Source organism: Pseudophryne corroboree, chromosome 5 (genome assembly GCF_028390025.1).
Source record: "Pseudophryne corroboree isolate aPseCor3 chromosome 5, aPseCor3.hap2, whole genome shotgun sequence".
NCBI lineage: Eukaryota > Metazoa > Chordata > Amphibia > Anura > Myobatrachidae > Pseudophryne > Pseudophryne corroboree.
Window position 1 is genome coordinate 283,447,271 of NC_086448.1, and position 21,797 is coordinate 283,469,067.

General features: G+C 47.0%; 1 protein-coding gene across 2 annotated transcripts in view; it reads left to right on the forward strand.

The window, feature by feature from the left end:
* NPHP3 (nephrocystin 3) overlaps positions 1 to 21,797 on the forward strand; it is a 303,001-nt gene that overhangs the window by 132,008 nt on the left and 149,196 nt on the right. For both annotated transcript variants that reach the window (XM_063922378.1, XM_063922379.1), the window contains 4 exons: positions 3,098 to 3,248; positions 4,131 to 4,205; positions 6,539 to 6,703; positions 17,907 to 18,010. In XM_063922378.1, the coding sequence (XP_063778448.1) occupies positions 3,098 to 3,248; positions 4,131 to 4,205; positions 6,539 to 6,703; positions 17,907 to 18,010 (495 nt within the window). The remainder of the gene's footprint in view (positions 1 to 3,097; positions 3,249 to 4,130; positions 4,206 to 6,538; positions 6,704 to 17,906; positions 18,011 to 21,797) is intronic.

Below are 21,797 nucleotides of genomic sequence, written 5' to 3' on the forward strand. Positions count from 1 at the left end.
GTGAGTTTGTCGTTTAGGAGGCCTGTAATGATCAGGTAGCGACCACTTTTATCTGCGATTTAGGAGTGAAGAACAAAAGAAACATCTTTACTAAACAATATAGCAACACCATTGCGCTTAAACGGGCCATTTGCATGGTATCCTACAGGGAAATTATTGTTTTTGAAGAGAGGGGGATAATAGAGGAAAAATTAGTTTCCTGTAATGCCACAATATATGCCTTTTGTTTTTGAAAAAAAGATAGGGCTAATCTACGTTTATTGAGGGAGTTTAATCCATTAACATTGAGAGAAAGGAGATTCGGCATTGAAAATATAGGTCAGAAGTGATTTTCAAGTATTTTAGTATAGAGGAATAGCAACCGATTATGGCGAGATCATCTTGCTGGACAGTAAAATAGTGAATATCTAGAATAGAGGGGGAGGGGAAACAAGGGGAGAGCTGAAAGCGTAGCATCAGCTGGAGGACATAGGGGGGAAACCAAAACGGTCCGGTATATTGGACCTGCATGACTACTGCAGGGGAGAGGGAGAGCAGGAAAAATTTGCACGGTAAAGAAATGAACTCTGAGGAGAGTGTCTTTAGGCAGGGCGGACGAAACCGTGCGGGGTGTAGGGAGACGATGAATGCGATCAACCAGGAGTTCTTTGGCATCAGCAGCCGGGAGAAGTTTTCTGAATAAGGCACTGACATAGGGTTCCAGTTCAGAATTGGAGACAGAGCAGTATATTCAATAAGAGTCGGGTCCATTCCCACATGCAGTTGTCTGAATGGACCCGACAACCCCTATTCAAAGAGCGTCCAAATCCGGCTGTCGGATTTGGGCGTTCCCTGTGTCCTGTCCTGCTGCTGCTGTCAGCGGCTGCCGGGTGCGTTGACAGCAGCAGTGGGGGGAACAGCGTGCGGCGGCCGGCGGGGAAGCAGCGGCCGGCAGGGGGAGCAGCGCGAGGCGGCCGGCGGGGGGGAGCAGCATGAGTCGGCCGGCGGGGGGGAGCAGTGTGGCTATCGGCGGCTGGAGCTGGCAGCGGTGGTGATGTCTGCGGCGGCGGGGGAGGCACTGCAGGGAGAGAGGTGCCTGGCCGGGGGATGGCCATCAAGGTACCTCTCATCCTCGTAGCCCGCCGCAGCGTTCCCAGTCTCCTCACCTCAATCCGACTTGTTTTCAAGTCGGATTGAGTTTGTTGGAAAGGGGGCCAAAACCTTTCGGATTTGGCCCCGTTTCCGACAGCAGCAGGTGGATCGGCTAGTATTCCGCCGATCCATCTGCTTTCCAACAGCATTCCGACAAGTCAGGTTTCCCGACTTGTCGGAAAAATGTGCCCCTATTGAATAGGTCGAAACCCCTTCTGACCTATTCCAGTCAGAAGCTGCCGTCTTTCCGACAAGACGGCAGTTTCCGACTCTTATTGAATATACCCCAGAGTCGGGGATGCCTCTAATCTTGATATTATTGCGTTGAGATCTGTCCTCTAAATCCGCTAGTTTTGTCTTAAACTGTTCCATATCTCGCTGCTGACGATCGTGGGAGGAGATCAGGACGTTGTGGGAGGCAACAAGTTCCTTCATCTTACGTTCTAGGTGGTCAGTTCTGTCGCCAATTGCAACTAATTCGGTCTTGACCACACGGACAGCTGATGTTAGATCTTTAGAAAGTTCCGACTTGAAGGCTGACAGAATTTGGCAAAGGCACTTCACAGTCAGAGGTACGTCTGATTCGTAGTCCACTTCTGAGGCTGAGAAAGTGGACATCAAAACGTCCGACACAGCAGAGTCTGGGTTGGTGGACGGAGGGAGAGTACCCTGTGAGGGAGATATTTGGAGGGGATACCTGGGGGGGGAAGGAGATTTTGGAGGGGATTGGGTCTTTGTTTTTTTTTGGTAGGCATATCTCGACGTCAAAAAGGGCTCAAACAAATGTATATATAGCCTATCAACACAGCAGGATTCCAGTCACAAAACAGGTGTAGAAAAAAAAAAAAAAGGTTTACTCAGTCACGTTAGTTACATGTAAGTTAGTCAGACATGAGTGGCGGTGAAAAGGAGAGCTGGGCATTCACATGTTGAGATGCGGGAGTATATAGAAGAGCTTAAGGATCTTTGTAACCTTGGTAGGGCAGAGTTATGTATATGCCATTGAGGTAGGAAGAGGTGCAGCAGAAGGCTGTGCCTGTTTGCCTTTGAGAACCACCAGCAGTGGGGGAGCGTGCAGGTAGTCTGAGAGTGGAGCCCAGTTAGTTAGTATAGTGGTCCAGCATACAGGGCAGCTCTGCAGCTATGAGTCTGGAGAACAGCTTGCACTGGAGTTTAAAGATGGCCACCACCCTCTGTCTTTTGGGCCAGTGAAACACTTCTGATTAAGGTGTAAAAAACCTTTGGAGGTGAGGGCTGTTGGGGAGAGGACCTAGGGGTGGTATAGGGGCAGCTGTCAGCTGGTAGCTTGCAGCTTCCCGGGCTCCTGTTTCCGCAATCGCGTCCGCAATCCGGCCACTGAGCTCGCCACCGGCCAGGAGAGAGAAATCTAGCCCCCGGCTTCCGGATCGGGAGTAGGCCGTGGCTCTGAAATGCAATATCAGGCGGTACTACCTCCTGGGGTGAGTTCCGCAGGCTTCCCACTGCCATGGGCAGTGACAGTAGCGGTGCAGGGGCGTCCAGGGATCAAGGATTGAGCACTTTAGGGCATAGATCGTAGGAGCTCCCTAAGTGCACTTCTGCTCAGCTCTGCCGCCAGGCCACGCCCCCTTTCTATAGCTTTTTAATGATTATTTGTATTACAATTTCTTTTTAATTCTGTTATTTTAAAAAGTATATTAATGTAATGTGGAGCATATACTGCAACTGATGTTTTTCGGCAAAAGATTTGTTTTTGCAAAACTCAATAAGTTGTTAAAAGTACTTCTGTGTTTTAAAATCAATTTATTTATAAGGCTTAGGAAAACTATTGAATTATGATCTGCTGACACTGGTCATTATAGCAGATGTTTCAAGCAATATTATAAATTAGATTCCCATGGAAAAAATTGTACCTAACCTATCTTGGTGTAACTAACCTATCTTGGTGTACATTTGTCCATAACATTGTTTCTAACTCACAATGTAGCTCTCTGTGGGAGGACTGTAAGGAAGCATTCCTGAAGAATACTGAGGCGAAGCCTCGGATTGTTTATCACAAAATTGAGGATGGCGACAGCAGCTCAGACTGCATACAGCAGCTAATAGAGCATGATCCAAATAAAACAAATAAAACTAAGGTATGAAGTGGGGCTTCAATGATCGGGGACATTTTCCAGATGATTCATATTAGACAGTATATGGGGTAAAAGTGGCAAGCATCTATTTGGTTAAATTGCCTCTCTTAGCAAGTTCTCACATCGTTGGATTTAATAAAGTCAAAACCACCAGAAAATCTCTACAAAAGTGACACTTTCCATCCTGACAGGCTACATATCTTCCTCCCAATTGTTCTACATGAAAACTAGTATTTAATATCAGTAATAAATGGGCAATATAAGTAATAAACAGCCACTATAATTATTATGAATATGGCTGTACTATTACTATTAGAAATAAGAGAGCACTCATTATTATGAATAATTAGGAACTGTTCTCCTTGTGAATAATTACTATGTTGAATAGGAGGGAATTATAAGTCATAGAAATTAATAGGGGGCACTATTTTTAGCTATCATATCTGTTGGTGCACTTATTTAGTTTCTTCCCATGGTGCTCACAGTCCAGGAGTGCCAGGAAGTCCCAGTGCTACTTGGCAAACTTTGTTCAGAACCCCCGTAAGTGTTCAGTACTAATGCTAAGGAACACGGCCTGTTACTGTTGGGAAGGAAGAATTTTTTACTCTATAATTGGGACTTCGCCTAAACCACATATAATTTAGGGGTTTAAAATGGCAAAAAAGGCACCCTCATAGATTTACCCCTATGTCTGTTAGTGCTGCCTTGCTGAATATGGTAAAGAGTTGTGCCCTCACTTTAAGGGGGCTTTCTGTGAACATTGCATAGCCATGGGCCATTTAGAAGAAGTATTTTTTATGTAACATATATCTTTATTTAAATGAAACTTGCTGTTAATGTAACCAGCAGACTACTAAAATATATGTGCTGTGATGTATGTTTCAGATAATTGACCACTGTGGAGATCCGGAAGAAGGAGCATATAAAACATTTTGTGAAGTAGAACAGGTCATACAACAGGTATTTAAGGACAAACATAGTAAACATAGTAAATAAGTGAAAGGAAGGGAAACAATTGTGTAAATTGAGGAATAGACAATGGTAGTTATGTAACTATTCCATAAACATCACAGTTGCCTTAGGATGATCCTAGATGAGCTTTTTAATCATAACCATGGGCCTAATGCAGACCTGATTGCAGCAGCAAATTTGTTAGCTAATGGGCAAAACCATGTGCATTGCGGGAGGGGGTGGGGGGGATAAAACATGTGCAGAGACAGTTAGATTTGGGTGGGTTATATTGTTTCTGTGCAAGATAATTACTGGCTTCTTTATTTTTACACTGCAATTTAGATTTCAGTTTGAACACACCCCACCCAAATCTAAATCTCTCTGCACATGTTATATCCCTCCCCCCCCCCCCCTCCCCCTGCAGTGCACATGGAGATCAAGTCTGAATTAGGCCCTATGATGGCTACAAAGTGAAATCTCTGGGAGTTTTAATAAGCGCATCCATTTCACAAGTCAGCATAACCAAAGTCTAGTCTACATCGCTCTGGCAGACTGGGCTGCATTGGATCCATCACTAAAATTGTTGTGAGGTGCCATTTTTATCTTATTTTGTTTCTGTTAGTTTGTTTGCTATACCCAGAGGCAGAGCCAGAGCCCGTGGGCTCTTGGCTAGACACCAGTATCTCCATATCCAGATTTTAATTTAATTACAATTTACCATATACATGCACCCTAAATTATCAAGCCAGGCCCCTCATGAGTCCGGTTAGTGAGACCATGAGTCAAGTTCTGATACAGCTTATATCAGCCTCTTACAAGTGCAAGCATTAATTAGCCTGCACTCAGGCTGAAGGCCTATAACCCCGAAATGTTCTTTGTTTGGAGCCCTCCTTTCTTTCTCACACCCATACCCCCTGGACCTCTTATCCAGCTTTTACTAAAAACTAATCAAGTCGTTTTGGCAGAAACAGACATTTCCTGGGGGTTTAAATCACATAGGTCAAAAACTTGGGACAAACATATGTACGGTTTATCACTTTACCAGTGCTTTTATCCCAATAGTCGTAGCATTCCTCGTACTCATTATAAGTTCCATAGGCCTGCATTTGCGCCACAGTTGGTACAGTGGCAAATAACCTCTATTTCTTCAAAGTACAGGTAGAGTATGTTTATAACTGCTTTTACCAGTTTAGGATCAGGTCAGTGTAAACCAATTAATGTTAAGCCAATATATCTTTCAAACTCTTTTCGGCTGGTAGCAGCCTCCCGCAGGTTTCCTTGTCCTAGCTGTTGCTATCTGGCATATAAGCAAGGTCCTCGCGGACTTCTCACTCCAAAATGCATAATATTTATTCACTTATATGTATTTTTCTTTTGTGTAATATTAACATCTATTTATTTGAGTAGAATTGTATTACACTGCATTGTCACTTTATTACTTTCATCTACCCAACAGTGATTTAGGGGTCTATTTACTAATAAGCGTTGGAGAGAAATAAAGTGGATGGCGATAAAATATCAGTCAATCAGCTCCTAACTGCCATGTTACAGGCTGTGTTTGAAAAATGACAGGAGCTGGATGGTTGGTACTTTGATCTCAGTCCACTTTATCTCTCTCCAAGGCTTAGTGCAGGGGTTCTCAAACTCGGTCCTCAGGACCCCACACAGTGCATGTTTTGCAGGTAACCCAGCAGGTGCGCAGGTGACACATTTTAAGAAGGTCCACAGGTTCAGCTAATTATTTCACTTTTGATTCTGTGAGGAGACCTGCAGAACATGCACCGTGTGGGGTCCTGAGGACCGAGTTTGAGAACCTGTGGCTTAGTGCATAGACTACTTACCGATTTACACTCATATGTTCAGGAAAGATCAAAACAGTGGTGAAAGTGGAGTGTCTTATAAATACTATTTTTATTACTATCATTAATGATAAAATTTACTTATATGGTGCCTGTACTACAGCATGGGTGGGGAACCTTTGGCCCTCCAGCTGTTGTTGAACTACAAATACCAGCATGCCCTGCTACTGTTTTGCAGTTTGGCCATGCTGAAACTCTTGTAGGGCATGCTGGTATGTGTAGTTCAACAATAGCTAGAGGGCTTCAGGTTCCTCACCCCTGCTCTACAGCATGTTATAGTTGTAGAAAATGATCTGAGGTTGTCTCACTGCTTCAAATGTTCCATGTTTTATCTCATTCAATAGATTATTGATTGCATGCAGATATGGTGACCGGCGTATTAATTTGTACTTTCTGTACTGTTCATTAAACCATCCCAGGGCCGTCATGCCATTATTAGCATGTGCAATGTTATAGTTAGAAAGAAGTGATCTTCCTTTGCAGGATTTGCTTGGTGGTGAGATCTCAGACCCTGAAGCCAAGGATGACCCGGCGGTTCAGGAAGATGATGACTTTGGAGATGTGCTGTGGGATGTTCATGATGAACAGGAGCAGATGGAGGCTTTCCAGCAGGCCTCTCACTCTACGTGTGAGCTGGGATTTGACAAGGTTAGTCATTTTAAAGTTATGGTTATTATTTTTACGTTAAAATACTGAATGCAGTCATCCACTTCTCTCTTACGTCCTAGAGGATGCTGGGGACTCCGTAAGGACCATGGGGTATAGACGGGCTCCTCAGGAGACATGGGCACTATAAAGAACTTTAGAATGGGTGTGCACTGGCTCCTCCCTCTATGCCCCTCCTCCAGACCTCAGTTAGATCCTGTGCCCAGAGGAGACTGGGTGCACTACAGGGGAGCTCTCCTGAGTTTCTCTGAAAAATAATTTTGTTAGGTTTTTCATTTTCAGGGAGCACTGCTTGGCAACAGGCTCCCTGCATCGTGGGACTGAGGGGAGAGAAGCAGACCTACTTAAATGATAGGCTCTGCTTCTTAGGCTACTGGACACTATTAGCTCCAGAGGGTCGGAACGCAGGTCTCACCCTCGCCGTTCGTCCCGGTGCCGCGCCGCCGTCCTCCTCACAGAGCCGGAAGATAGAAGACGGGTGAGTATAAGAAGAAAGAAGACTTCAAAAGCGGCAGAAGACTTCAGACTTCTCTGAGGTAACGCGCCATTGCTCCCACACACAACACACACAGCGGGCACTGAAGGGTGCAGGGCGCAGGGGGGGCGCCCTGGGCAGCAATAATAAACCTCTAGGGACTGGCTAACATATATATAGGTTGCGGACGCATTATATTATATAATCCCCCGCCAGTATTGGAAATTTGAGCGGGACCGAAGCCCGCCGCTGAGGGGCGGAGCTTGATCCTCCAGCACTAACCAGCGCCATTTTCTCCACAGCACACTGCAGAGAAGCTGGCTCCCCGGACTCTCCCCTGCTGAACACGGTGACAGAGGGCAAAAAAGAGGGGGGGGGGGGGGGCACTTTTAATTGGCGCAGTGAGTGTATATATATATATATATAGTTATATAAAAGCGCTGTTTTATCTGGGAATTTTGTTTCCAGTGTCAGTTGGCGCTGGGTGTGTGCTGGCATACTCTCTCTCTGTCTCTCCAAAGAGCCTTATTGGGGAACTGTCTCCATATAGATATATCCCTGAGTGTGTGGGGGTGTCGGTACGCGTGTGTCGGCATGTCTGAAGCGGAAGGCTCATCTAAGGAGGAGGTGGAGCAGATGATTGTGGTGTCTCCGTCGGCAACGCCGACACCTGATTGGTTGGATATGTTGAATGTTTTAAATGCAAATGTGTCTTTATTACATCAGAGATTGGACAAAGCAGAGTCCAGGGATAGAACAGGGAGTCAATCCATGGCTTTAACTGTGTCACAGGGCCCTTCAGGGTCTCAGAAACGTCCCCTGTCCCAAGTAGCAGACACTGATACCGACACGGATTCTGACTCCAGTGTCGACTACGATGATGCGAGGTTACACCCAAGGGTGGCCAAAAGTATTCATTATATGATTATTGCAATAAAGGATGTTTTACATATCACAGATGACCCCTCTGTCCCTGACAAGAGGGTACACATGTTTAAGGAAAAGAAACCTGAGGTAACCTTTCCCCCATCTCATGAGCTGAACGAGTTATTTGAAAAAGCTTGGGAAACTCCAGACAAGAAACTGCAGATTCCCAAGAATTCTTATCCTTTCCCTGCACAGGACAGGTTACGGTGGGAATCCTCACCCAGGGTGGACAAGGCGTTAACGTGCTTGTCCAAAAAGGTGGCGCTACCGTCTCCAGACACGGCAGCCCTCAAGGATCCTGCTGATCGCAGACAGGAAACTACCTTAAAATCAATTTATACACATACGGGTGCCTTGCTCAGACCGGCAATAGCGTCGGCTTGGGTTTGTAGCGCTGTTGCGGCTTGGACCGATACTTTGTCAGCTGACATTGATACCCTGGAGAGGGATACCATTTTATTGACCTTAGGTCACATTAAAGACGCAGTCTTATATATGAGAGACGCTCAAAGAGACGTTGGTCTGCTAGGTTCGAGAGCCAACGCCATGGCGATTTCTGCTAGGCGAGCCCTGTGGACCCACCAATGGACGGGTGATGCCGACTCAAAGAAGCATATGAAAGTTTTACCTTACAAAGGTGAGGATTTATTTGGGGAAGGTCTCGCGGACCTGGTTTCCACAGCTACCGTGGGTAAATCTACTTTTTTACCTTATGTTTCCCCACAGCAAAAGAAAACACTGCAATATCAGATGCAGTCCTTTCGGTCGCATAAGTCCAGAAGAGGTCGGGGCTCTTCCTTTGCTCGCCAGAGGTAAGGGTAGAGGGAAAAGACTGCCTGCTACGGCTAGTTCCCAGGAGCAGAAGTCCTCCCCGGCTTCTACTAAATCCACGCATGACGCTGGGGCTCCACTGAGGGAGTCTGCGCCGGTGGGGGCACGTCTTCGACTCTTCAGCCACGTCTGGGTTCAGTCAGACGTGAATCCTTGGGCAATGGAAATTGTATCCCAGGGTTACAAGCTGGAATTCAAAGACGTGCCTCCTCGCCGGTTTTTCAAATCGGCTTTACCAGCTTCTTCCCCAGAAAGGGAGATAGTTTTAGCTGCAATTCAAAAACTGTGTCAACAACAAGTGGTTGTCGAGGTTCCCCTAGTTCAACAGGGGAAGGGGTACTATTCAACCCTATTTGTGGTCCCGAAACCGGATGGCTCGGTCAGACCCATTCTAAATTTAAAATCCCTAAACCTGTACTTGAAAAAGTTAAAATTCAAGATGGAATCTCTCCGGGCAGTTATCTCCAGCCTGGAAGGGGGGGATTTTATGGTGTCACTGGACATAAAGGTCGCATACCTTCATGTCCCCATATATCACCCTCATCAGGCTTACCTGAGATTCGCTGTACAGGACTGTCATTACCAGTTTCAGACGTTGCCGTTTGGGCTTTCCACGGCCCCGAGGATTTTCACCAAGGTAATGGCGGAAATGACGGTGCTCCTGTGCAGGCAGGGAGTCACAATTAGTCACAACGTGGCGCTCCCTGATTGGCTGAAGAAACCCTCTTAGACCTAAGTCAGAGGGGGTTTCTGGCATTCGGGGAAAGGGGTCCCATGTGAAAACATGGGGCCCCTTTCAGTGCGAGGTCGGGTGTCCGTTTTTTTATTTTTACAAGTACGTGGATTACAAATGGATTACCCGAGGAGCCCTCTACACTGGATTTGGTGAGTAGGATTTTTTCCAACAGGTACACCATGGATTCTACATGGAGAAGAGGACCGACCCTCGTGTGAACATAAGGTAAGTATGTGTATATGGTGGTGTGTATGTATGCATTAAAGTTATACTTTCAAGGTGTGTGTGTAATGTCTTATTGGGGTATTTTTTTTGTAGTAGTACTACAGGTACCAGCGGGCCCGGTTTTCCGCCGCATGCTGGTACTTGTGGTTCTCCAAGTACCAGCTTGCGGGGGAGGCTTGCTGGGACTTGTAGTACTGCTACTAAAAACAATATTCATAACTTTCAACAAAGGCTATCAGCCCCCCATCCGCAGCCCATTGGATGGGGGGGACAGCCTCGGGCTTCACCCCTGGCCCTTGGGTGGCTGGGGGGGGACCCCTTGATTGGAGGGGTCCCCACTCCCCCAGGGTACCCCGGCCAGGGGTGACTAGTTGGATATTTGATGCCACGGCCGCAAGGCACTGTATAAAAGTGACCCCCGGCTGTGGCATTATCTGTCCAGCTAGTGGAGCCCGGTGCTGGTTTCAAAAATACGGGGGACCCCTACGCTTTTTGTCCCCCGTATTTTTGGAACCAGGACCAGGCGCAGAGCCCGGTGCTGGTTGTTTAAATATGGGGGAACCCCTGTCAATTTTTTTCCCATATTTTTGCAACCAGGGCCGGCTCAAAGAGCCCGAGGCTGGTTTGGCTTAGGAAGGGGGACCCCACGCAATTTTTTTTTTAAGTTTAAACATTTTTTTTTTTTTTTTTACAAGGTGCACAATGAAGCCCAGCACGGATCTCTCAGATCCGGCCGAGATTCATTGTATTAAAGTCGGCAGTGTTTTACAAGTCACTCACGTAAAACACTGCCTAAAAAAACGAATGACATCGACATCGGAAAAACCGAAAATGCAGAATACGGCAGCTTAGTAAATTAGTCGTAATCAATTCAAAAAGTTGCATATTTACACTTTCGATGTCATTCGTGATTGAACTTTGACCTCAAACGGGAAAATACGATTCTTAGTAAATTTACCCCATAGTTTTGTTAATTCTAAATCATTGGGCCTAATTCAGACCTGATCGCAGCAGCAAAATTTTTCTCTAATGGGCAAAACCATGTGCACTACAGGTGGGGCAGATGTAACATGTGCAGAGAGAGTTAGATTTGGGTGGGTTATTTTGCTTCTGTGCAAGGTAAATACTGGCTGCTTTATTTTTACACTGCGATTTAGATTTCAGTTTGAATACACCCCACTCAAATCTAACTCTGCACATGTTATATCTGCCCCACCTGCAGTACACATGGGGGGTCATTCCGAGTTGATCGTAGCTGTGCTAAATTTAGCACAGCTACGATCAGGACCACAGACAAGCGGGGGGATGCCCAGCACAGGGCTAGCCCACCCCGCATGTCAGTCACTGTCCCGTCGCTGCAGTACAAAAGCATAGCGACGATGCTTTTGTACTTCAGGAGTAGCTCCCGGCCAGCGCAGCTTTTGTGCGCTTGCCAGTAGACAGTCGTCGCTGCCTGGCTCGCAGCGGCTGCGTGGGACGTCACGCAGCTGCTGCGGCCCACCCCCCGCACGGTCTGGCCACGCCCACTAAACGGAAGCCAAACGCCGCCGTGCCGCCCCCTCCTGCCCAGCGACTGCCTCTGCCTGTCAATCAGGCAAAGGCGATCGCTAGGCAACGACAGCCGTCAGCTGTCAGCCATGCGCTGTGGGAATGCGGCGCCGGCTTATGCGCAGTTCTGACCTGATCGCTGCGCTGCGATAAACTGCAGCGAGCGATCAGGTCAGAATGACCCCCCTGGTTTTGCCCATTAGAGAAAGATTTAGCTTTTGCAATCAGGTCTGAACTAGGCCCCTTATTTTGTTAGTTGCTCTTGGACCTAATTCAGAGCTGGGCGCATTTTGTTCAGCAGCTGTATCTGTGGAAAATATGTAAATTCTGCAGGAGGTGTCTTGTGTAAATAGACTCCTCCTGCCGGTTTCTGTGAACTGCTGCTGCTTCCGAAGATGGAGCATCAGATCATTTTGCGTGACCATCGGCTGTCTGAGTTACCATCATGTTACTAAGGTTGACCGGGGATTTTACGCTGCCAGGGCCAGGAAATCTGCGTCAGTGGAGGCAGACCCTGGCCTCGGTATGTCCACAAAAGGAGGTTAACATGACCTCTTTTTGTAAAATGGTTTCCAACGCCACCCCTTCTATGCCCCCAAACAGCCGCAGAATGTCAGTCATGCTGCATCTTAGGGGGCACTGCATGCGGCAACGCAGTACTACAAACATCAGACATGTACGCAAACCATCGGTATGCGTACATCTTTGAATTAGGCCTAGTGTCATTAGTAACCAATTTATTACCAGGATTATGTGTAGATTTGATTCCTGTAATAGTTAAAAAACATTATAACATTTATTCAGATCAAAACACAAAGTGTGATTTATTATTCACATTTATAAACTGCTCTCTGGGTATAAGTTTTGTCTTTCTAAATTGAAACTATTAACATATTCTCATGACAAATCATAATTTATACATAGTGGGCACAACATTTTGCACACAGGTAAAGCAGGTCCTTAGTGAAGACAGAATGCCTATGTTGGGAGCCAATGTTTGGCTATGAACTAGTTAAATGGATTGACTAAAGACATGTCTATATAATTTATATTCTTTATTTTGAATGTGTATTATTTTGTGGCAGAATTATAATAAAACAATTAGAATGACTTTAAGACATATACTATAAAATAAACATATAGTAATTGGTATTAAAACAGTAATACCATGTAGGAACCATACAATGTTATAAGATATAAATACTACATTGCTAATAAATAAATATATATATATAATTTTTTTTAAATAAGAATTTCTAGGGCCTTCTTTCCTCATGTGCCTTTCCTTTTCTTACTTACACTATCTTATACTCCATACTCCCTTTGATGGCCCCTAACCCCTGGTTTTCTATACCTGTCCTATATTGTCTTGAACTATAAGTGCTGTTTTCTTGTTTACTCATTTGATTATGCACTGTGTAATGGGCGCCGCGGATCCCTTGTGGCACCATATAAATAAAGGATAAAACAGGTTGAGTCTCCCTTATCCAAAATGCTCGGGACCAGGGGTATTTTGGATATGGGATTTTTCCATATTTCGGAATAATTGCATACCATAATGAGATATCATGGTGATGGGACCTAAATCTAAGCACAGAATGCATTTATGTTTCATATACACCTTATACACACAGCCTGAAGGTAATTTTAGCCAATATTTTTTATAACTTTGTGCTTTAAACAAAGTGTGTGTACATTCACACAACTCATTTATGTTTCATATACACCTTATACACACAGCCTGAAGGTCATTTAATACAATATTTTTAATAACTTTGTGTATTAAACAAAGTTTGTGTACATTGAGCCATCAGAAAACAAAGGTTTCACTATCTCACTCTCACTCAAAAAAGTCCGTATTTCGGAATATTTGGATATGGGATACTCAACCTGTAATAATCAAAACTTGTAATTAATGTTCATGGTAGATATGAGTGTGGAGCGTCTGTTACTTTGAAAATATGAGTCGTGGTGCGCACAACTCCTACCTTGTGAGTGAATAGGTATGTTTCCAGCTGGTGAGTCTCCACGTCTCCCTCCTGCAGCATTCCATTCCAGATAACGTGCAGGAATTTGAGCTGAGTTTCCGGGGTGCTGCACTCTGAAGTGGGAAGCTTATGCCATTATTATTTCTAAAGCGGGTTACACTGGGGTTCCACAGGGATAACATTGGGGTGTAGAGTTGGATCTTGATCCGAGGCACCAACAGGCTAAGTGGTTTGACTGTTCCCAGGATGCTTGGCGCCGCCTCCTCTATAACCCCGCCTCCGTGCACAGGAGCTCAGTTTCGTTAACCAGCCCAATGCAGTAGCAGGTACTAGAGACGACAAACGCTCGTAGCCAATTACACCACACACTCACCACAGGAGAGGGACGGCCTGCCTCACCGGATCAGGTCTCACGTGATATCATTGACTCCGGAGGTCTGTCTGTCACTGACCTGGTGGCTGCAAGACCAACAACTGAGCAGGGGTCATCCATTCTGGATCTCCAACTGGGTCCTTCTGACGATGGATGCCAGTCTGTGGGGTTGGGGCTCGGTGTTGGAGCAACACTCTCTTCATGGTCGGTGGACCAGGGAGGAATCTCTCCTTCCGATAAAACATTCTGGAATTGCGGGCAGTGTTCAATGCGTTGACACTAGCCCTGCCTCTAGTACAGAACAGGCCTACTCAAGTTCAGTTAGACCACGCCACCACGGTGGCGTACATAAATCATCGGGGTGGCATCCGAAGCCGCAAAGCACTGATGGAAGTGTCAAAGATTCTTCGTTGGGCGGAACGCCATCTGCCAGTCAAATCGCCAGTGTTCATTCCGGGGGTTCTAAATTGGGAAGCGGACTTCCTCAGTCGTCAGGACGTACACGCCAGAGAGTGGAGACTGCATCCGGAGGTCTTTCAACTCCTAGTGGACCAGTGGGGACTACCAGATGTAGACCTGATGGCGTCTCGACAAGATCACAAGGTTCCGGTCTTCGGAGCAAGGACAAGGGATCCTCAAGCAGCGTTCGTGGATGCACTGGCAATTCCATGGAGCTTTCGGCTGCCGTACGTGTTCCCTCCAGTGTCACTTCTGCCCAGGGTGATAAGGAAGTCAAAGCAAGAAGGAGGAATACTACTTCTAATCGCTCCAGCGTGGCCCAGACGGCATTGGATCTCAGACCTGCAGGGTTTCCCTATAGAGCGTCCTCTTCTGCTTCCGCAGCGACCAGACCTCCTCGTTCAGGGCCCTTGTGTCTACCAGGATATGGCCCGGCTGGCTTTAACTGAGTTACTCTTGAAGCTTCCGTACTGAGGGCCAAAGGTTTTTCGGAGGCGGTCATTCAAACTATGTTGAAGGACCGTAAACCGGCTTCTGCTCGGATTTATCATAGGGTCTGGAATTCTTATTTTGCTTGGTGTGCAACTAACAATTATGATGCATACATATTCAGTGCTGCCAAACTCTTGGCTTTTCTGCAACAGGGCCTGGACTTAGGCCTTCGTCTGGCCTCCCTCACGGTTCATATTTCTACCTTGTCGATATGGTTTCAGAGAAAAATTGCGACTCTGCCTGATGTTCATACATTCACTCAGGGTGTTTTACGTATTCAACCTCCCTATGTCCCGCCTGTGGCTCCATGGGATTTGTCGGTTGTTCCGGAGGCCTTACAAGAGTCTCTGTTTGAACCTCTTGAGTCTGTGGACCTTAAATGGCTTACTCTTAAGGTCATGTTTCTGCTGGCTATTGTCTCTGCTAGACGGGTTTCAGACTTGGGTGCCTTGTCCTGTCGGTCACCCTTTCTGATTTTTCACCGTGACCGGGCGGTTTTTCAAACTCGCCCTGGTTATCTACCTAAGGTGGTGTCATCTTTCCAGCTTAACCAAGAGATTGTGGTTCCGACCTTTACATCTCCTGGTTTATCCTCCAAACAGCGGTCTTTGGATGTGGTATGGGCTCTCCGTATTTATGTGAAGAGGCTACTTCTCTTAGGAGATCTGATTCCCTCTTTGTCCTTTTTGGTTTTCACAAACGTGGTTGGCCTGCTAACAAGCAAACCTTGGCCAGATGGATTAGAATGGTGATTGCACATCAGGGCCGTAACTACGTGTGTGCCAGGTGTGCCTGGGACACAGCGCAGTTGCCCTAAGGGCGCAACGGCCAGCGGCATGTAATGAGTCAAATTGACTCATTACATGCTGCCTCTGCTGTGTGCGCCGCACTGGGGAGGAGAGCAGCAGCGCCGGAGGCAGCGGAGAAGGAGGAGGAGGGAGGGGGACTGGAGCAGCAGCAGCACTACGTAATTGGTAGTAGCGCCGCTGCAGCTGTCCCCTCTCCTTCCGTATTGGCTGCCTGGTGCTGCTGTGAATGCTGGGATGCGGTTCCTTCATCCCAGCATTCACAGCGGCGGCGGGCAGCCAATACGCAAGGAGAGGGGACTGCTGCAGCGGCGCTACTACCAATTACATAGCGCTGCTGCGGCTCCAGTCCCCCTCCCTCCTCCTCCTTCTCCGCTGCCTGCACCGAGGGATCTGCCAGCACGAGGAGCCTGACTGCCAGCGGGGAGAGAAGGTAAGTATCTCTCTCTCTCTCTCTATTTCTTGATTTCTCTATCCTTTCAGCCGCAATGTGTAAAAAGGGGGACTGGCTGCCATAATGTGTAAAAAGGGGGACGCTGTCTGCCGTAATGTGTAAAAAGGGGACGCTGTCTGCCGTAATGTATAAAAAGGGGGACTGGCTGCCGTAATGTGTAAAAAGGGGGACGATGTCTGCCGTAATGTGTAAAAAGGGGACGCTGTCTGCCGCAATGTGTAAAAAGGGGACGCTGCCTGCTGTAATGTGTAAAAAAGGAGACGCTGTCTGCCGTAATGTGTAAAAAGGGGATGCTGTCTGCCATAATGTGTAAAAAAGGGGACGCTATCTGCCGTAATGTGTAAAAAGGGGGACGCTGTCTGCCGTAATGTGTATAAAGGGAGACGCTGTCTGCCGTAATGTGTATAAAGGGAGACGCTGTCTGCCGTAATGTGTATAAAGGGAGACGCTGTCTGCCGTAATGTGTAAAAAGGGGACGCTGTCTGCCGTAATGTATAAAAAGGGGACGCTGTCTGCCGTAATGTGTATAAAGGGAGACGCTGTCTGCCGTAATGTGTAAAAAAGGGGACGCTGTCTGCCGTAATGTATAAAAAGGGGACGCTGTCTGCCGTAATGTGTAAAAAGGGGACGCTGTCTGCCGTAATGTGTAAAAGGGACGCTGTCTGCCGTAATGTGTAAAAGCTGCTCTATCTGGTGTAGTAGCGCCACTGTGCAACGTAATTTGAATAATGGAAACTACTGTGCACCATAGTTTGAATTGGTATTATTTTGTGGCCACGCCCTTATATATTTTTCGCGCGCACTGCCCCTATCTTGCATGGGGGAAGGGGGGCGACAATGCAGTTTCTTGCACACAGTGCTAAAATGCCTAGTTACGGCACATGCTTATGTACAGGCTGGCCTTCCAGCTCCTGCTACCATCAAAGCCCATTCTACTCGGTCTGTTGGACCTTCTTGGGCGGCCCGCCGTGGTGCGACCCTTGAACAATTGTGCAAGGCGGCTACGTGGTCCTCGGTGAACACGTTCATAAGGTTCTATGCCTTCGATACTTCCGCCTCCCAGGATGCCTCCTTTGGACGCTGGGTTCTTGTGCCCGCTACAGTGCGTCCCCACCCATGAGGAACTGCTTTAGGACATCCACGATGTTATACCTGTGGAACCCCAGTGTACCCCGCTGCAGAAAAGGAGATTTATGGTGAGAACTTACCTTTGTTAAATCTCTTTCTGCGAGGTACACTGGGTTCCACAGGGCGCCCACTTGACGCACTTTGCTTCTTTGGGTTTGTATGGCATTAGCCACTGATACCTTCTCCTGTCGTGAGAATGTAGTGTATGTGGCTACTAACGGTTGTCGTCTCTTTTACCTGCTACTGCATTGGACTGGTTAACAAAACTGAGCCTCCTGTACATGGAGGCGGGGTTATAGAGGAGGCGGCGACAGGAGAAGATATCAGCGGCTAATGCCATACTAACCCAAAGAAGCTAAGTGCGTCAGGAAGGGCGCCCTGTGGAATCCAGTGTACCTCGCAGAAAGAGATTTAACAAAGGTAAGTTCTTACTATAAATCTCCTTATCGATCTGCATATTACTGTGGCTATTTTCATTTTTAGGGGTACATTTACTAAGCAGTGATAAGAGCGGAGAAGTGAGCCAGTGGAGATATTTCCCCATCAAACAATCAGCAGCTCTGTATCATTTTATAGTATGCAAATCATAGATGTTACTTCAGTGCTGATTGGTTGCCATGGGCAACTTCTCCACTGGCTCACTTCTCTGCTCTTATCACTGCTTAGTAAATGTACCCCTTAAACTGCAACAGCATTTCTGTAAATTGTGCCTTACAATTTTTTTTTCTGTTTTGTTTTATCAGTATTATGATCGCTTGAATGATTTAGTGGCTGCTCCTGCACCAATTCCACCTCTCCTCATATCTGGGGGACCAGGCTCTGGGAAATCTCTTCTCCTTTCAAAGTGGTATGTCTTGGTTTGTTACTTTCCACGCCTAGATGCTGCCAGAAGCCTTAACTCCACATAACAAGCAGCTTATGCAGTTAGACTTATACAAGATCAAAGAACATCAGAAATATTCGGACAATATACCATTGTCCAAGTCCCCGTGCTCTGCATATAGAGATATATATTGGCTCATTCCATGAAATAAAAAAAAAATATGTGACACTGTAAAAAAAAATTGTAGCTGTGTATTTTTTGAGTTTTCAATATAGGTTGACAAGTTAAATTATAGCTCTTTCTCATAGGTTTTTATATAAAAATATTTAAATATCAAAATTTATTTGCTTCATGCAAGTTATACAATTGGTCGAGAAGAAGTTATTTATTACGTGCCCTGACTGCACGAAATTACAGGTTCTCGTGAACAGAGGCGTAACTAGGGTTTTTGGAGCCCAGGGCAAGATCAATAATGGCGCCCCCCCCCAAAAAAAAAAATTTTTTTTCTTAATACAAATAATAAATTAATAAAATGATAATTAAAAAAAAAATACAAAAGGAAAGTATGTGCAGACGCCACCGGTGTCACTGCATATAAAGATGTCAGGGTGTGTGTGTATGTATGTGTATGTAGGTGCGGTGGTCGAAGTTGAATTTTTGAAGGTGGAATGAAAGAGTGCAGATAGCAATTATGCGCGCGCCGAAGGCGCGCGCGCTCCGGAAAAGGGGTGTGGTCACTCAAAAGGGGCGTGTCCTTCAGTGTAGTAGGACCCCTTATACTATCTAGTACTGGTGCCCCTTTCACATTATAGCACACGGTATGAGCCGAAATTCACATTATAGCACACAGTATGAGCCGAAATTCACATTGCCCCACACTGCATGAGCCGAAATTCACATTATAGCACACAGTATGAGCCGAAATTCACATTACCCCACATGGTATGAGCCAAAATTCACATTATAGCACACGGTATGAGCCGAAATTCACATTATAGCACACGGTATGAGCCAAAATTCACATTACTCCACATGGTATGAGCCAAAATTCCCATTATAGAGTTAGGGGATCCTACCCCCAGAATTAACATGGCCTGTGGGGCACTATGATGAGGGGAGCCCACCCCCTTAATAGACTAATTGCAGAGTTTAGCAGCGGAAGGGCTGCAGCAGTTTCTCACCCCAAGCTGCGGCGCTTCTGCCACCTCCGACACTCCACATCTTCGGCACCACCCGGGATGCAGAGCACCGCACCGGGTATGCACCCTTTTCAGTGTGGCCTGCTGCGCTCCGAAGGGGTTCTTGTTTCATGCTGCAGGATCCCGATGTGCGCCTTCCTCCCCGCTGTTACTGTCACGGTAAGCATTAGTATCGTTTACCGCAGAGGCCATTTTCTGAGGCATATGTGTTAAACCTCAGGAACTGAGATGCCCTTCTCACCATACAGCTGTGTGGCCGAGCCGGGCGGGGGGACAGCCAGCAGCAGCATGCCGGATATCAGCAGCAGAGGGTGCGGGCTGTACATACTTGAGGCAGCTGGATATTCAACAGTGCTGAAAGCCTCCGGAGCCCGCACCCCCGGAGCTGCAGTACACCGGCAGAGGACACCCATCCCCCGAACCCTGCGTAGCCCAAAGCCGGAGATCAGCAGCATGTTGAACGCGGAAGCAGAAGCTGCTTATTGCCGGTCAGCATGCTGCTGATCTCCGGCTTTGGGCTCCGCATGTGCATTACAGCCCCCACCCTCGGCTGCTGATATCCGGCATGCTGCCCCTGCTGCTGGCTTTCCACCCGCCCGGCTCGCCCACCCAGCTGGATGGTGAGTGAGAAGGGCATCTCAGTGCCCGTGGTTTAATACATATCTCTCTTCGGTAAATGGCCATTAGTACATCCCACACACACTGATTACACACACACAGACTGGCCACCCCCAAATCCTACACACACCCACTCAGACTACACACACACACACATTCTCATACTTTCCTCTCCCCCACACACACACTGGACTGCAAAAATTTACACACACTGACACTGTTCCACACACACACAATTAACACACACTCACACTGTCCCACACACACAATTAACACACACGCACACTGTCCCACACACCAGTGGCGTGCGGTGAGGTCAGTGGCGTGCGGTGAGGCACTACAGCCATAATGTCCGCCGAATCCTGTCGATGAACCCTACCGCCACCGAGCCAATGCCCACCACTGCCTCTGAGCCGATGCCCGCTGCCACCACCAATGGCTTACAAACTCGCCCACCATCAACTGACCCAGCCCTCCGCCACTAATTTGCAACTCAGTCCAAAGTCGCCAATGCCCGCTGCATGCCTGCTCATCATACTTATGATATATTGTACATTTTTATAGAAAAAAATAATAATCAGTGTTTGGGACTGGGAAGGGAGCGGGAGGAGGACATGAATGCAATTTTGTTGTCCAGGGTTTCCATTAACTTAATGGAGAAGGGTCTGAATGGGTTAAAAATGTAAAAAAAAACTGCGTGAGGTCCCCCTCCTAAGTATAACCAGCCTCGGGCTCTTTGAGCCGGTCCTGGTTGTTTAAATACTGGGAAAAAATTGGACAGGGGTTCCCCGTATTTAGACAACCAGCATCGGGCTCTTAGTCCAGTCCTGGTTCCAAAAATACGGGGGACAAAAGATGTAGGGGTCCCCCCGTATTTTTAAAACCAGCACCGGGCTCCACTAGCCAGGGACATAATGCCACAGCCAGGGGACACATTTATGTAGGTCCCTGCGGCCGTGGCATTACCCCCCCAACTAGTCACCACTGGCCGGGGTTCCCTGGAGGAGTGGGGACCCCTTAAATCAAGGGGTCACCCCCCCTCCAGGCACCCAAGGGCCAGGGGTGAAGCCCGAGGCTGTCCCCCCCATCCGTGGGCTGTGGATGGGAGGCTGATAGTCATGTAAGTAAAAAAAGAATATTGTTTTTTGTTGTGAAACTACAAGGCTCAGAAAGCCTCCCCGCTTGCTGGTACTTGGAGAACCTCAAGTACCAACATGCAGGGAAATAACGGGCCCGCCGGTACCTGTAGTTCTACAACAGAAAAAATACCCAAATAAAAACACAACTCACACACCGTGACAGTAAAAATTTATTAAAGCACACTGACACACTCACACATACTTACCTATATCCCACGCCGGTCACGTCCACTTGTCCAGTAGAATCCAATAGGGGTACCTGTAAAAATGAGAGACAGATTACTTACCTACATCCCACGCCGGTCACGTCCACTTGTCCAGTAGAATCCAATAGCGTTACCTGTAAAAATGAGAGACAGATTACTTACCTACATCCCACGCCGGTCACGTCCACTTGTCCAGTAGAATCCAGTAGGGGTACCTGTAAAAATGAGAGACAGATTACTTACCTACATCCCACGCTGGTCACGTCCACTTGTCCAGTAGAATTTAATAGGGGTACCTGTAAAAATGAGAGACAGATTACTTACCTACATCCCACGCCGGTCACGTCCACTTGTCCAGTAGAATCCAATAGGGGTACCTGTGAAAATGAGAGAGAGATTACTTACCTACATCCCACGCCGATCACGTCCACTTGTCCAGTAGAATCCAATAGGGGTACCTGTAAAAATGAGAGACAGATTACTTACCTATATCCCACGCTGGTCATGTCCACTTGTCCAGTAGAATCCAGTAGGGGAATCTGTAAAAATGAGAGACAGATTACTTACCTACATCCCACGCCGGTCACGTCCACTTGTCCAGTAGAATCCAATAGCGTTACCTGTAAAAATGAGAGACAGATTACTTACC